Consider the following 16601-nt stretch of genomic DNA (forward strand, 5'->3'; position numbering starts at 1 on the left):
GTAGCCTTCATTGTGTGAAGCTGCCGAGACGACCAAATCTAAACAGGCTTATAAAGGACCACAAAATATTCATATTAACAGGCCTGGACCCACAACCACATGCAAATATGGTGTCAACCGATCATGTTCATATTATCATTCAATGCTTGCATCGCAAAACATGTAACACATTGTTGTACAAAATGAACTAATCATTCCTCTAAAACCTTTAAGATAATGTGTCCAATGAAACAATCATAAGATAAAGATTGAAGACATTGTAACAATCACGAGATCAAGATAGTGTAACAATCATAAGATCAAGATTCAGGATAATGAAACAATCATAAATCTTTTTCCTTTTGAATATTAAAATTATTCGAATCAAAACAAACATTTAAAAACATTTTTACAATGAATGTAGCTGAACGAGTTTAGAAGTTTTTGAAAAAAGTGATTTAGAACAATCATAAGTTCAAGAACCAAGATAACGAAACAATCATTAGATCCAAGACAAAACTGAATCTCATTTCATATTGAAACCACCACATCAACGTAGAGCTTATACATGAATCAGAATATTAAAAACACACACACACGCACACAAACGATCACAGTTCCTACAAAGCATCAAACAATCCAAGACCAAATCGATAAAGACACAGTTTCTTTTTTTTTTTTTTTTTTTTTAAGACACGACCTTTTACCGTTTTTCAAGTGTAGAGAGGTAAATTAGTCCAAGCACCAGAGACATGACCATTCTCACAGACATAAGCCCTCACAACAGGCTCACCATCATCATGAAACCCAAACACCCTCCTCAAACAAAACGACGAGTGCATATCCCACGTCTCGTCGCACTCACAAAACGCACACTTCAACCCCGTGACCTTACTCCCATCGCCACCGTCCTTGATCGTTCTCCACACTCTAGACCTCTTGAAATCCTTGAACACGCCTCTGAACAGCATGTAGTTACGCTTCTCCTCCACGTGGATGCACCCGGGCCAGTTGCATATGTACAGAGAGTCCCCGCGGAACCTGCTCGCCAGGAGCTTGTTGCCCTGCTCGCGGCTGAGGTTCCACCCGCCGGAGGCGAGGTGGGATCCGAGGGACCGGGAGATCTTGCGGCGTTTCCTCGCCGGGAGATCGCCGCGGCCGGGTCGGATCTCGGTGGTTTCGGTGGGTTCTTGTGGTTCGTTGACGGGATCTTCTGGAGGAGCGGAGAGTGTGTCGGTGTAGAGATCGTCGTAGAGCGACCAAAACGGCGCCGTTTCTGAACCAGATCCGACTTGTTTCGAAGCAGATTGAAACGACGGCATTTCTACTAAACCAGATTCGATTGGTTTTGAAACAGGCTGAAACGACGGCGTTTCTACTAAACCAGATTCGATCGGTTTCGAAACAGGCTGAAACGACAGCGTTTCTACTAAACCAGATCCGACTTGTTTCGAAACTTGGACCGGATTTGTCGGTTCAGGTTTCGGATCGAGGCTTTGATCGGGACCGAGCTCACGTTCTAAACCGAAATCGGAGTTCTCGAGGAGAATCCCGGCGTGGAAGAGACCGGGACAGCAGACGGCGAGTTTGTAGAGAGAAGCCCAGCCGCCGGGAGGAGGAAGAGAGGAAGATGAAGAAGCGGAGGGAGAAGGGAGGAGTTCGGAGACGACGGTGGGGATGGAGGAGTAGCACCGAGTTTTACAGCAGACGTTTCGTACGATCGAGGAGAATTTGGTGCAGACGCATGCGAGGCGAGCCCAGTTTCGAGGATCGTCTTGGAGCTTGAAGAAGATGTTGAAGACAACGTCTTCTGGTATGAAGGAGAAGCAACCAGATTCCGACATGGATGATCCCTTCGCTCTCAGCCTCTAAAATTTAATGTCTTATCCACTCTTCTTCACTTTCTCTTCCCTTTTTAATTTCTAAATGTGTATTTATCCGGTGGTTCGATTAAACCGGAATAATTTATTACGTTTAATGTGGATCACACATTCAAACAAGTGAATAATGCGCGACACAATGCAATAAAACGAGATCTTTTTGGAGATTCTTCGAACACACATTGTTGCAGACTTGCAATGAATATGTTAAAATATATTTTCCTGCATTTTATAATATAATGCTTTGAAGTTTTAACTTTTTTTTTTTTGTCAACGGCTTTTAAGTTTTAACTAACAGCACAAATACTAAGAAAATAACCTTTTCAAATATATTTTTCCAAATATCTATTTTACATACAATTCAACTAATCATATAGAAACTACATGGATATAATTACTTCCCTTACTTCTACAGTATTTAAATAAATATACAAATTTCTTTAAAAATATGGATATAATTTATATTTTCAAAATAAAACTTATTTTTGAAAATAAGTTATTTTATCAATCTTTTAAAACAATTTGTATCATTGAAAAAGAAGAGAATATTGAACTCATATTGCTGCAAAATATATCAAAATATCAAATATAAAAGTAAAGATCTTTTAAGAGAATCTTAAACACAAATTGTTACATTTAAAAATTAAATAAAAAACAAGAGTAATATAGGTACTTAAGTCTTAGCCAAACGACAACATATAATGTAGATATGATCCTTAGGAGAATCTTCCAACCAAACCCAGCTCGCTTATCTTTTTGTTTACCTGTAACAAGTTGGTGAGAGATTCAGAGAAGGAGCCAGACTGTTCCAAACAAGTAAAAGATAGTGAGTGCAGTCTAGTGTGCATTACCGAGATGGACTCCTGCTTCTGCTCTTGCTCCTGCTACGCATAGGGCTCTTGGCTGGACTCACCTTGCTAGGGCTCTTGCTTGCTTCCTTCTGAACCTGCAACACGCAAAAGATAAATGAGTATAATTACCTTAACATGTATCTTATCTTTTGGATGGTATAGCTCAAAAACCATATATAGAGCTCAGTAAAGTGTATCACTTACAGGAGGCAGAGGGGATCTTGACCTTGAACGAGATCTGCAAAATTCCGAGAAACAAAATCCAGTTTTAAAATCCTAATATGTTTTCCGTGTATAACAGCTGTTTCACCAAGTGCCTTGATGCCTCATTCCATATCACAAGAAAGTAAAAAGAACACAAAGTTTAGACGATTTCTAGCAGAGAAGGTAAACTAAGACACACAGGCTTTTCTAAGTTAAAACAGAGGGCAGAGATCAAGTGTCCAAATCTATCAAACCCTGTATCCTAAGCACAGCATCTGTTCCATGAAGAATCCAGAACGCTTGACGAAATTTGCAGGTAATGAAAGTATCTTTTCCTAGCTCATCGATGGATCCATATCGATGACACTATAACAATGCGATCCAATGTCTCTCCACTGTTATCCATCTAGCAGCAACGGATATTATCAGAAAACAAGGGGACAAAGTTTCAATTCCAAAGTTTCCCATCTAAGGAGCATATACCTCTGAGACGAAACACTTGTGTACAACCAACCAAGTAAGTAATCCATGATCCAGATATTAATCCCCAATTTTAAGTTGATTGTACGTATATCCATATCTAGGAAACAAAACCATTCTCAGCAATAAAAGGCCAGACTTTCAGAAGAAAATAACTAATACCCTTAACTAGAAGTAATAATCATTTTTAATACATAACTCAGAAGTCTCCCCAATGACTAATTTTAATGAGATGTCAGCAAACTCCAAGGGAAGAGCTAAACCATACTCATGTTTAGATGATATCCAGAGAACATCTAGCATAAACATTTATAAGAGACGAAACATACCCTCTTGGAGGTGGTGTCCTTGACTTAGAGCGGGAGCGAGGAGATCTCGATGTTGATTTTGCAGGCGACCTACGCGAAGATTTAGCCTTTGGGCTCCTGCTCCTGCTCCTGCTGCGGCTAAGACTGCGGCTGTGGCTCCTCCCACGGCTGCGACTACGGCTACGACTGCGGCTTTTAGAATAAGATCTTCCACGGCTAGGGCTTCTCGAGTCCCTCCTTGAGTCATATTCTCTAACCTATAATTAACGATGTACGGAAATGTTAAAGTGCAATAATGAAAGAGAATACAGCTCTCAGAATACTCGTATTAGCGTACCCGGACATAACCACGGGAAAACGCATTCCTAAACTCTGTGTCATCGAGCTTTTTTATCTGTAGAAAATGAAGAATATACTCATGAGTAATCAAAGATGAAACCACAAAAAACAATCAAATATTAGGAACAAGAAGAACATCTCACCGCATACTTCATGTCTTCGTAGCTGGTATAGTCTACGATTCCCGTTGTACCTGTACATAAAATAGTCCAAGACATAGACTATTAAAGCAGGCCACAGACTACGAAGCAGTTAAAACACGTAGAAAAACACAAACAGCTTGACAAACATCTCTATACTTGTGTAAGATATGAGAATATACCTCTACCATCACGGAACACTTGAGAGAAACAGACTTCTCCTCCTTTACGCATGTGATCCTAACACACACACAAAACAAAAGATGATTATACAAAGAACTTTGAAGAGTTTGTCCACACTGAGGTCTTAAGAGTCTTAAATCTGAACCTTGAGGTCTTGCCAAGAAGCAGATGAAGGCAAACCTGACACAATAACTGTATAGTGGGAAAAAAAACCCAAATTAGAGACCTCTCCAACAACTTTAAACACACTAAATCAAAATCCTAAACTAATCATATGTACCTCGGTACTCGGATCTCCTAGATGGGCCACGTCCACGGTCACCACCATCACGACCACCGCCGCCACCACGGCTACCACCACCGTAACTACTACGAGCATCATTAGACGAGCGCCTCCCACCATGTGCTAGCTCCACCTGAAATGGACTCAAAATGCATCAAATATAATAACAACACTTGAAAAACCAAACTTTTGTGGTTGAAGTTGTGAAACATTGAATGATTTAACAAACCCGTAAGGAATGGCCATCAAAGTCATATCCATCACGACCATGAATTGCATCTTCAGCATCTCGAGGATCCTCAAACTAAATCAAATATATCACAAGTGAGCTCATTTGTGAAATCAATTGACATAAAAACCTATTTGTTGTATAACAAGTTGACCTCGACGAAGGCATAGCCAGGAGGTCTTGGTGGGATCTTCAGATCGATTTGAACAACAGGTCCATACTGCCAAGAACAACAATTGTTAATCAGATCCAACATTCAAGAAACCAAATTGAAGAATCAGGGGGAACAGAAGTTGTGTATACCTTACTGAACAAATCTTCGACTTCTCTCTCGCGGATATCGCCGGGAAGGTTCCCGACGTATATGGTTCTACTCGAACGGCTGCTCATCTTATCCTTTAATCCAAAATCAAAAACGCGATTTAAACGATACGTTAGTAATTGAAACGAAGAAGCGTTTCACACACGAAAATAACTCGATTAAGACAAGAGAAAACCCTAGATTTGATCTTAATTTAAAAATACGGTAATGATTCCGTTAAACAAAGGGTAGATATCGATGGAACAGAAGATAAAGGAGAGAGAGAGAGGCGAAGGGATTCACCTGAACGAGAATTGAGATCTGGGTTGGTGGGGGAGAAAGCTTCGGAAAGTGGAGAGAACTCTTCTGGCTCTAGGGCTTTCGAATTGGTCGAGATGATATTATGTTGAGAGTATCACGTGCCTCACGTGTTCTTCTTTTTATCTTTACAAGTTTGTCCCACTGGGGTAAAGTCTAAAGTAAGCCTGCGATTTCGGTTTTCCGAGATCGAACCGAAATTTCGGTTGTTAGTTAACTACTATTTAAATCTAGTTCCAAAGAAAACTGAAAATTGAATTCGGTTCAGAAATCCGTTTTATTCAGTTATAAATTTATTTTCGAAAAATAACCGAATTTTTAAAACAATTAGCAAAATAACCGAATTTTTGGTAATACTCGGTTATCTTCGGTTTTCTCGGTTATATTCGAATTTTTCGGTTATATTTTATAGTTCGGTTATTTTTTTTACCTTATTTTTATCATATTTTGTTTCATTAAATCCTAACCGGACTATATATACGTTATTGAATCTATGGTTTGAACACAAATCTAGATTGGACTTGAAAACATTGTTTAAAACTCAAACATTATGATATGATAACTTTTAAGTTATTTATTTCTAATAAAAAAATACAAATTCATTCAAATTTAGAAATACATGTAGTTCTACATGTAGAAAATATAATAATTGGAAAAAGTAGTAGAAATTTGATGTAGATTTTAATTTTTTTTTTAAAAGGTCATCATGATTGGAAAAATTTGATGATTAAAAATAAATAAAGCTACATAATTTATATTTACTTGATAAATTGTATTTTTATACTACTCAAATTTAGTCCATCAATTTCACATTTTAATAATGATACTTTTAGTATAAATTAATATCCAATAAATTAATACACTCCAAATTAATAAATTTCACTAGTTTTGTGTTATACCGGTTAAAAATATGACATAAATGATAAAGTAATAAGATAAAAATTATTTTAAAAAATCTTATATTTTCTCGTTAGAATTATAAATTAATAATTTATATAAGTATAAATATTTTATTTTAGTTTTGTATTTACAATCAAGTGTAATTATATATTTCTGAACACTTTAAAATTATTTTGATAGAATTTAATCAGATAATATATATGTAAAAAAGGTAATTACATTCTAGGTTTTTTCAAATATAATCTAAAATTTCAAGTCAAACACAAAAATAACTCATACTTTTTTGAAATTTTCTTTTTCTCTATTCACCCTAAATATTTTACCTTATCATCCTAATTTTCACCAAATATTTACAATATTGTCATTGTCATCAATAAACCTACCACCATAAAATGCATTAGAAGACTTCGTGGATAAGATTTTGAAATCATATCATTTATTTTTATTTTTTTAATTTGACATATATTGTTCGTATTGTTCGTATTATGCTTGAAGACTTCCCACCCCAAAGTGGTACAAATTTTGGACATGTATTTTGTGTCTTTTATATATTAAATTATAAATCCAACTTAATATGACTGTTTTGTCTATTATTTAAGAATACAAATTTATTTTTGAAGTCTTCTTTATTTAGAAACTATTTGAATGCTTTTAAATATACAGTTTTTTATATCTAAGACAGATTTTGGAAGACTCTCGGAAGGCTTCTTGAGAAGTCTTCTAATGTATTTTATGCTAGAAGACTTCTCATGAAGTCTTCAGAAAGTCTTCCGAAGTCTTTTGCCCAAAATGGTACAAATAGATGATGTCAAGTGGAGACCAAGCTTATCTATGTTCAGGAATAATATCTAGTTCAATGTATAATAATTTTGTTTATGATGTGTATGTATACAAATTTACTTGTGAATCCTTTTGTAAACTTTAAGAGAAGTTAATCAAAATAATTTGGTAAATATGTTCATATTTTGCCAAAAATACTTGACAATAATAAAGTCATTGATACAATATACCAAGAATATTTTTTTAACCATTCTATCCACTTATAACAAAAAATAACAACACAAAAACTTAGTCAAATTTACTAAAATAAGAGAGAAAGCTAAAAATTCAATTTTGATCTTTTGTGAATTGACTGATTAACAAAAGATCAAAATTAAAATTTTAGTGAAAACTGAAATTTTAAATCTCATAGAAGTTAAATATTATATCTTATGATCTAAAAGATACATTAAATCACATGCTTTGATATTCTTGAAATTACTTAAAACTTTTGAAAGTTGAAAAAAACATATCTTAAAATTATTTAACACTCTTGAAAACCTACCTAACGTAGAAATCAGATTAGTTAGAAATACTAGTAAACATGAATATTTGAAATCTCATAATTATCACCAAATAAGTTATGAATTTCATCCAGCAGCTCCAATATTAACTAATATACATGAATTAACAAGAAAATACTAAAAATCTATTTTACGTTTCGAGAAAATTGAAGTTTAATAAAGATTAACGTAGAAGACTTCCTAAGAAGTCATCTGTTTAGGTCATTTTTGCAATTGCAAATTTACAAATTAAGGAAGACTTCTTAAGAAGTCTACTCTAGAGAAGACATCTTGAGAAGTATTCTTTTGTAAATATTGACTTATTTTTGAATTTGAAAAATTCTCAAAAATGCCAGAAAAAAACTTCTCGGATAAACATGTTAGTTTTGCAATTAACCAAAATTTGTCAGAAATTTGACTTTATATAGAAGTCTTCTTGGGGAAGACTTTGTAGAAATCTTTCCTAGGTCTTTCTTGTAACTGACTATATTTGACTTCTCCAAAGAAGATTTTTTAGATGTCTTCCGTCGGAAGACTTCTAAACCGAAAGTTCGACCAAAATCCAGAATAAACTTTGAGAAGACTTCTTTAGATTTCTAATTTAGAAGTCTTTTCATTAATATTAAATATTTTACTATTATTTTGCAATTGTAAAAACAATCCATGCAGACTTCTTTCGATAGTGAAAAGATTTCGGAAAGTCTTATATAAGAAGTCAAATTTCTGATAAAATTTGGTTAATTACAAAATTAACATGTTTATTCGAGAAGATTTTTCGATGAAGAACACATCTAGCGAAGTCTTCTGAAAGTCGTTTTCGAAGTCTTCTGAAAGTCGTTTTCGAAGTCTTCTCAAAGTCTTCGCGAACAGATCTAAAAAAAGAAAAATTTCATACCTCGAATTTATGAGATGACTTTCTTAGCTTTTCCAAGCACGCAGAACTTTGTTACAAAAGCTATCAACTTGTTAATGACCAAGAATCATGAACTTTAATGTCTCTATGAACTATCACGCTTGGAATCAAAATCTTAGATTTTGGATGAATTTAAAGAGAAAGGGAAAGAGATGTGATTTGTGTTCATAAGTAATGAGATATGAAAAGTAAAAAAACAAAAAAAATTGTGCATTAAGAGTTTTAAATTGGTTGTTCATGGTGGTTCGTATGTGTGTTGATGACAATGACAATATTGTAAATATTTGGTGAAGATGATGATGGTAAGATAAAATATTCATTTTCGAAAAAAGAGTAATGACATTTTCGTGAATTACTCGAACTTTTAGAATAAATAGGGAAAAAGAAAATTTCAAAAAAATATGGATTATTTTTTGTTTGATTTAAAAATTTATGTTATATTTGAAAAAAACCTTTAAAATAATATTATAATTTTAATATCATTAACTTATTTTTGTATATTAGTCAATTAGCATATAATTATGCATTCGTGCAATTCATCTTCTGAAGGAAAAACAAACACTAAATTACTCAAGTCTTCTACTTATGTTAATACAAAAATATATGGTCTAACTTCTACATGTTGGTATCAAAAAGTTTATTTACTGAACACAAATTACTTTTAACTTTGGTAGTATTTTTAATATACTACAATGGTTTGTTGTCTTATATAGTTAGACCATTTAATGTAATGATCATACCGGTTAATTTGTAAAATATATTTAATTTGCAGGAACAAAATTAGAAAAATTTAGTTACTATCATAACTGTAAATATATTATATATGCAATTTAACCATGCATTATATACTGTATAAAATTTATGGTTTTTGTTAAATAAAATTTTGTTTAAAAGAACTACAGATCAAAATCTAATAACTTTGTACACATGATTAAAAAGGTTTAAAACCGCAGTTTTAATCAAGATAACCAAGTTGGTATCACATCGTCTACCTTAAACCAACATTTCCCTTGATGGGAACAGTACGACTTTTCTACGTTCTCTCCACACCATAAATTGACTTTGTTCCTCGTAAACTCAAATATACCACACAAAAGAAAAGATTATAGAGAAAAGAAAAGACAGCCATGTTCGTGAAGCTCCTCACCATCATCGTCTTCTTCGTCATTCTACTCTCTCAACTCCAAAAATCATCTTCCCAGTTTCTCGCCAACTTCAGTACTTACAATGGCTTTCATCCTCCATTCGATCTCATATCCCTCCAAGGGATCGCTAGCGTCACACCTAGGGGTCTATTAGAGCTAACAAATTCAACATCGCATCAAACCGGTCACGCCTTCTACACCCGACCAATCCGGTTCAAAGATACTCCAAACGACACCGTCTCATCCTTCTCCACAACATTTGTCTTCGCCATCCACTCACAGATTCCGACACTTGGCGGCGACGGCATCGCCTTTGTCGTGGCTCCTACATCCAGCCTCCCGTTCGCAAGATCCGGACAATACCTAGGACTCTTCAACCTTGTGAACAACGGTAATGAAACGAACAATATATTCGCTGTTGAACTAGACACGATTCAGAACAACGAGTTCAATGACACGAACGATAACCATGTCGGGATCGATATCAATAGCTTGAAGTCAGTGAAAAGTTCACCAGCAGGGTACTGGGACGAAAAAGGTCAGTTTAAGGACCTTACGTTGATCAGTGGTAAGCCCATGCAGGTTTGGGTCGATTACAATGGTCGTACTAATCAGATCAATGTAACAATAGCTCCATTTAGAAAGGATAAACCTACAAAACCTCTCGTCTCTACGGTCAGGGATCTATCCCCAGTTCTTTTGCAAGATATGTTCGTAGGTTTCTCGTCTTCAACTGGTTTGATTAAGACAAAACATGTTGTCCTTGGGTGGAGTTTTCGCGTGAAGGGGAAAGCTCCTCAGTTAGCCTTACAGAGACTTCCAAAGATTCAAGAGCCGCAGCCCACGACATCCGGAATCTCACCATTTACTTCCGTGTTTATTCCAGTGTCGGTTCCCATTATTGTGTTTATCTTTTCCGTCATCTTCCTAGTGCGCTTCATATTAAGGAGGAGGAGAAAGTTTTTGGAGAAGCTAGAGGATTGGGAAACAGAGTTCATGAAGAACTGACTCAAGTTCAAAGACTTGTACTATGCCACCAGAGGATTCAATGACCTTCTCGGATCTGGCGGGTTTGGGAAGCGTTTACAAAGGTGTCATGAAAAAGAAAGAGATTGCCGTGAAAAGAGTGTCGAACGAATCCTGACAAGGGTTGAAAGAGTTTGTGTCTGAGATCGTGACTATTGGTCGGATGAGTCACCGGAACTTAGTCCCCCTCTTGGGTTATTGCCGCCGGAAAAAGGAGCTTCTTCTGGTGTACGACTACATGCCCAATGGAAGCTTAGATAAATATTTGTATAATAGTCCCGAGGTTACCCTCAACTGGAAACAGAGAATCCCCTATATATTAAAGGAGAAGCATTTTTAAGATTTTCCTTAAACGATTTTTGTAAGAATGCATGAGAAGGTTCGGATCCACGTGTCACTCTGTGAGCGAGTTTAAGAAAAACAGAGCATTTAATTCTTTGCTTTGTTTCCTTATTTGCTTTGTTTCCTTATTTGCTTCCATTACAAGAAACGAATCCAGTTTTTTTTTTCATTCATGCGCGAACTGCGTTGACGTTAAACGTGTAGAAACAAATACATTTCCAACTTATGGTTTGAATCCCCATCTCAGCATGTTGATAAAGAGCGTACGAAACTCACCACTACGAAGCAGAAACACTTTGAAACATCACGTCATCGTTCTCTCCCTTCGAGTCTTGCTGTCTTCTGTTGCGGGTTCTTGACCCCGAGATCGATAAGCCAGCCCTTAGCGTAGACGAGGAGGACAAAAGTTAGGGAGAGCTAAGGGACGAAGGCCAAAGCGGATGAGTTTGAACTTCAGTTGCGAAGACCAAATCGGATGAGTTTTCCGTTTGCAAACAGGGAGAGCTAAGGGACGAGCAAATACGAAGAGCTAAGGGCGAGCTAAGGGACGAGCAAACTTCAGTCCCGAGTAACTATGGAAGATTGAGAGAGAGAGAAGGAAAAGATTTGATACGTTTACGAAGAATAAACTTTATGTTTTTCATAGTCTCTACACTGATTTTTTGTTGTTTTATAGGTCGACCATAGTTATCTATAATTTTCATGTTTTTGTAGAACCGAGCTGCTCGTGGAGCTGATGTTTATTTCCATGTTTCTCGCAAGCATTACGTTAGTAAGTCGTGTATTTTGACAAGGCAAGTGGGTGAAACAATTGCTTCTATGGTGATTTGCTGCTATTCAAAGGAAGTCTTGCATTCAAAGGAAGTCTTGCATTGTGATCAAACATTTGCTGCTATGGTATAATCATAGTTTTTATTTAAGTAATATTCAGAGTCATTTGCTTCTCTGCATAGCCAAAATTGGATTGAATGAACCAGTAACATTATAGTCAAGTTTGATAGACTGTCATGTATTTTTTTGTATGCTATAGTTTGGTTATTTGTGCACACTGATGTTTCATGTATGTAAGTTATATGTTGTATGAATTCTTTGAAGCAAAAAAAAAAGAACTATGTGTGTCTTCTTCGCAGAAGTTTAATAACCAAAACAACAGCTTCAACTAATAAAAGGGTTCTCTTCTCTTTTTTGTCAAGTAAGGTTATAGAAAGAAGCTAAATAGACGTACAGTGCAAGAAAACATATTTGTTTAACTACTTCATTGGCTTAGATAATATTGCATGATAATAATATCGATCAGATTCTGTAAAACACATATATTTTGTTTAATACATACGAGGACGTTTGTTGCATGTTAAGTTTTTTGCAGAATCAGTTAAAAATATATAAATTTTTTTCTTGCTTACCATATTTACCTACTAAATATTTTTCTTGCTTACCAAGTCTCAAATCAGTAAAAAAAATGTTAAATATCTAAACTTCGAACTTATAAGATATCTATTTAACATAATCTAATTTTGCATTTACTTTTGTATTGCCTTTCTTATTAGCAATAATATTGCAACTATATAAACTAAAACACTATAATTACTTTATTAAAAACACAAATAAAAATTATAGAGAGAGAGAGAGAGTTTAGGGTATATCCAAGAATTTAGGGTTTAGTGTTTGGATTTTTACCCATGGGTTTAAACTTTGTCCATGGATTTAGGGTATAGTGTTTAGTGTTTATGATTTAATTTTTGTGACGGTTTTAAAATTGTTAAAAAAATTCATCTTTTTGCAGCTAATAATATTTTTCTTGTATTTTAAAATCTTAACACAAATTATTATTATTTTATTTATTATATTTAAAACAAATTGTACATTAATTGGCAAACTATGATTAGTTGGTAATTCACCCAATAAAAATTCATGATAAAATATTAAACTAGGAAATATTTCCATATAAATAAAAATTGTGGTAGTTAAAAGATAATCGATGAATTAAAAGAATGTTTACATTTTTATATTTTTTCAAAAAAAAAGGTTTACGATTAAGGGGATATCAAGAGAGAGAGAGAGAAAAGAGAGAGAGAGAGAGAGGAGAGAGAGAGAGAGAGAGAGAGAGAGAGAGAGAGAGAGAGAGAGAGAGAGAGAGAGAGAGAGAAGAGAAGAGAGATTTGGTGTTTAGGGTATACCCAAAGGTTTACAGTTTAGTGTTTAGGATTTACCCAAGGGTTTAGGGTATATCCAAGAATTTAGGGTTTAGTGTTTGGATTTTTACCCAAGGGTTTAAGCTTTGTCGAAAGCTTTGTCGAAAGGTTTAGGGTATAGTGTTTAGTGTTTATGATTTAATTTTTCTGACGGTTTTAAAATTGTTAAAAAATTTCATCTTTTGGCAGCTACTAATATTTTTTATTTATTTAAAAAACTTCACAAGTTATTATTATTTTATTTATTATATTAAAAAAAACTGTACATTAATTGGCAAACTATGATTAGTTGGTAAATCACCCAAAAAAATTCATGATAAAATATTAAACTAGATCCCATATAAATCAAAATTGTGGTAGCTAAAAGATAATCAATGAATTAAAAGAAGTTTACATTTTTATTTTTCTCAAAAAAAAAGGTTTACGATGAAGGGGATACCGAGAGAGAGAGAGAGAGAGAGGGAGAGAGAGAGAGAGAGGAGAGAGAGAGAGAGAGAGAGAGAGAGAGAGAGAGATAGAGAGAGAGAGATTTAGTGTTTAGGGTATACCCAAGAGTTTACAGTTTAGTGTTTAGGATTTACCCAAGGGTTTAGGGTATATCCAAGAATTTAGGTTTAGTGTTTGGATTTTTACCCAAGGGTTTAAGTTTTGTCCAAGGGTTAAGGGTATAGTGTTTAATGTTTATGATTTACTCTTTTGTGATGATTTTAAAATTGTTAAAAAAAAATCATTTTTTTGGCAGCTACTAATATTTTTCATTTATTTTAAAAACTTAACACAAATTATTATTATTTTATTTATTATATTTTATAAAACTGTACATTAATTGGCAAACTATGATTAGTTGGTAATTCACCCAAGAAAAATCCATGATAAAATATTAAACTAGGAAACATTCCCATATAAAACAAAATTGTGGTAGTTAAAAGATAATCGATGAATTAAAAGAATGTTTACATTTTTATATTTCTCAAAAAAAAAAGGTTTACGATGAGGGGATACCGAGAGAGAGAGAGAGAGAGGAGAGAGAGAGAGAGAGAGAGAGAGGAGAGAGAGAGAGAGAGAGAGAGAGAGAGAGAGAGAGAGAGAGAGAGAGAGAGAGATAACTACGATCCACTTATGCACTTATAATAATAACATAACATGTAGTATATGAATTAGACATAATGATACATAGAGATTGAAAAAGAATTACAATCTACTTATATTTATACTAATAGCTAGACGGGTAATATATGAATCATATGAATGCCCGCACGCATGATATGATCGTAATTACCTTTTTATCCTTTTCAAAAAACTAAAATGTTTATGATGAGAGAGAGAGACTTATATGTGGATAAACCTAAATGAGTAAGATACAAAGATAAAACGAGAGTGAAATATAATTACGATCCACTTATGCACTAATAATAATAGCTATACATGCAATATATAAATCATATCGATGCCCGCACATGCATGATTTATTATTTCATATTTCAAAGTATATGATAATAATTTAAACCTAAAAGTATATTGAAATTAAGTAATGTCTAAAATGCTTATAGTTTTGAACCACAAAAACTGAATGGAGAACAAATTTAGTTTTAATAATACATAAAACATATGAATTGTATTTGAATAATACATATTTATATTAATAATACATAAAACACCTGAAGAACAAATTTAGTTTTAATAATACATAAAACATTTGATTAGATATTAAATATTTATACATAAAACATAAGAATCATATTAATGTCTGTGTGCGGGCATTAATATGATTCGTATGTTTAAAATAAAAATATGTTAAAATCTTAATTTTATTTTTTAAAACACTCATCAATACTGATAAAATCTGAGAGAGAGAGAGAGAGAGAGAGAGAGAGAGAGAGAGAGAGAGAGAGAGAGAGAGAGAGAGAGAGAGAGAGCCATAGAGAGAGAGAGAGCCATAAAGAGAGAGAGAGAGAGATAAACAAAATGAGTTCGAGAGTAAGATAAACACACAAAACCCAAATTCCAAACTATATATATATACTTTCTAATATTTTCGAAAAATTGATGATCTAACCATCTCATTCCGCGCAAGGCACGGGTTACTACCTAGTTACAATCATTAAAGGCGTGGCATCTGCCTTATTCTTCCTCCACGAGGACTGGGAACAAGTGGTGATTCACCGTGACATCAAAGCCAGCAATGTCTTATTAGATGCAGATTACAATGGGAGACTCGGAGATTTCGGTTTAGCTCGGTTGTGCGGTCACGGTACAGATCTTCAAACCACTCATGTCGCTGGGACATGGGGATACCTAGCCCCCGATCTAATGAGGACAGGAAAGCCCACGACTGCTACCGATGTTTTTGCATTTGGGGTGCTCCTACTAGAAGTTGCGTGCGGTAGACATCCTATCGATATTGATAACGAGAGTGGTGAGAGGGTCTTGCTTGTAGACTGGGTTTTTGGGCTTTGGAATGAGGGAAACATTTTGGATGCTGCGGATCCGAATCTAGGGACAGAGTATGATCAAAGAGAGGTCGAAATGGTTTTGAAGCTAGGGTTTTGGTGCTCTCACTTCAACCCTGAGGCTAGACCAACTATGAGACAAGTATTACATTACATAAGTGGAGATTCAATGTTACCAGATTTCTCGCCTTTGGACTTGCGTGGGAGCGAGATGATGTTGGGAACCCACCACGGACTTAGCGAGATAGGCATGTTTACAGGTGGATCTTCAATGGTTGATTCTGTACTCTCGGGTGGGAGGTGACTTTTAATATTACAACGTTTGTATGCCTTACATTACATATTGCAGAAAAGTATTTATCCACACAAGACATGGAACCATATTGTACGTAGATCTGGTCATGGGCTAGCAAATGAAATATTGGCATTGGACCGCAAAATTATTTGTTACAAAAAAAAAAAAAAAGAAAAAAAAAGGACCGCAAAATTATTATTATTTTAAGTTCTTTTTTTGAAACACTTTTTTTGTTTGAAACACTATTATTTTTAAGTTCTTAATAAATTGACTTTACCCTAAAATATTAGTGTCAGTTCTGGTTGTACAAACTTTATATAGAAAACCAGTTCATTCTTATATTTAATTAGTGTATAGCTGGTTCCTTGACAAAAAAAAATAGTGTATAGGTGGTTGATAGCTGGTTTGATGTCCAATTTGGCCAAAGTATCTGACGACGATGGAGATGAGCATATTTTTTTAATGATAATCTATCTTATTAAAACAAAAACATTATAACTTCTTCTAGGTGAATTTTTATA

At 34.5% G+C, this 16601-nt stretch overlaps 4 protein-coding genes across 7 annotated transcripts; 2 read left to right on the plus strand and 2 right to left on the minus strand.

Moving 5' to 3' along the window:
- Window positions 1-486: 486 nt before the first annotated feature.
- LOC108828110 (phytochrome A-associated F-box protein) lies at window positions 487-1941 on the minus strand. The gene has a single exon (XM_018601681.2). It carries the CDS (start codon window positions 1821-1823, stop codon window positions 693-695), a length of 1131 nt encoding a protein of 376 aa, XP_018457183.1. The 5' UTR covers window positions 1824-1941; the 3' UTR covers window positions 487-692.
- Window positions 1942-2418: 477 nt separating this feature from the next.
- Window positions 2419-5637, minus strand: LOC108828699 (serine/arginine-rich-splicing factor SR34). 4 transcript variants are annotated; one of them, XR_008938974.1, is made up of 14 exons: window positions 5481-5637; window positions 5180-5272; window positions 5031-5096; window positions 4877-4951; window positions 4645-4780; window positions 4510-4556; window positions 4364-4421; window positions 4185-4234; window positions 4040-4096; window positions 3724-3959; window positions 3398-3494; window positions 2915-3309; window positions 2711-2805; window positions 2419-2623 (listed from the first exon to the last, which is right to left on the minus strand). XR_008938974.1 is itself a non-coding variant. In XM_056995336.1 (13 exons), the coding sequence occupies exons 2-13, from the start codon at window positions 5264-5266 to the stop codon at window positions 2620-2622; spliced, it is 945 nt and encodes a 314-aa protein (XP_056851316.1). In that variant the 5' UTR covers window positions 5267-5272; window positions 5481-5637; the 3' UTR covers window positions 2419-2619. The 4 variants fall into 4 exon arrangements, 1 of the variants encoding a protein (XP_056851316.1); XR_008938972.1 differs by having other exon boundaries at window positions 2915-3320; XM_056995336.1 differs by lacking the exon at window positions 3398-3494 and having other exon boundaries at window positions 2915-2948.
- A 4120-nt stretch (window positions 5638-9757) lies between these two features.
- Window positions 9758-10783, plus strand: LOC130494516 (L-type lectin-domain containing receptor kinase IV.1-like). The gene has a single exon (XM_056994899.1). The coding sequence runs from the start codon at window positions 9758-9760 to the stop codon at window positions 10781-10783; it is 1026 nt and encodes a 341-aa protein (XP_056850879.1).
- Window positions 10784-10805: 22 nt separating this feature from the next.
- On the plus strand, window positions 10806-16089 carry LOC108826480 (L-type lectin-domain containing receptor kinase IV.4-like). Its single transcript, XM_056994900.1, has 2 exons — window positions 10806-10866; window positions 15410-16089. Exons 1-2 carry the CDS (start codon window positions 10806-10808, stop codon window positions 16087-16089), a joined length of 741 nt encoding a protein of 246 aa, XP_056850880.1.
- Window positions 16090-16601: the final 512 nt, after the last annotated feature.

This window comes from Raphanus sativus, chromosome 9 (assembly GCF_000801105.2).
Source record: "Raphanus sativus cultivar WK10039 chromosome 9, ASM80110v3, whole genome shotgun sequence".
NCBI classification, from domain to species: Eukaryota; Viridiplantae; Streptophyta; class Magnoliopsida; order Brassicales; family Brassicaceae; genus Raphanus; species Raphanus sativus.

Excerpts from the sequence above, each read along its gene's own strand:
- LOC108828699 (XM_056995336.1), bottom strand. The coding sequence starts at position 5,266 with ATGAGCAGCCGTTCGAGTAGAACCATATACGTCGGGAACCTTCCCGGC. Across the intron at positions 4,235-4,363 it reads AGTGTTCCGTGATGGTAGAG|GTACAACGGGAATCGTAGAC; the intron begins GTATATTCTCAT and ends TTTTATGTACAG. Across the intron at positions 2,806-2,914 it reads CAAGATCCCCTCTGCCTCCT|GTTCAGAAGGAAGCAAGCAA; the intron begins GTAAGTGATACA and ends TGCGTGTTGCAG.
- LOC108828110 (XM_018601681.2), bottom strand. The coding sequence starts at position 1,823 with ATGTCGGAATCTGGTTGCTTCTCCTTCATACCAGAAGACGTTGTCTTC.
- LOC108826480 (XM_056994900.1), top strand. The coding sequence starts at position 10,806 with ATGCCACCAGAGGATTCAATGACCTTCTCGGATCTGGCGGGTTTGGGA. Across the intron at positions 10,867-15,409 it reads TTTGGGAAGCGTTTACAAAG|GCACGGGTTACTACCTAGTT; the intron begins GTGTCATGAAAA and ends ATTCCGCGCAAG.
- LOC130494516 (XM_056994899.1), top strand. The coding sequence starts at position 9,758 with ATGTTCGTGAAGCTCCTCACCATCATCGTCTTCTTCGTCATTCTACTC.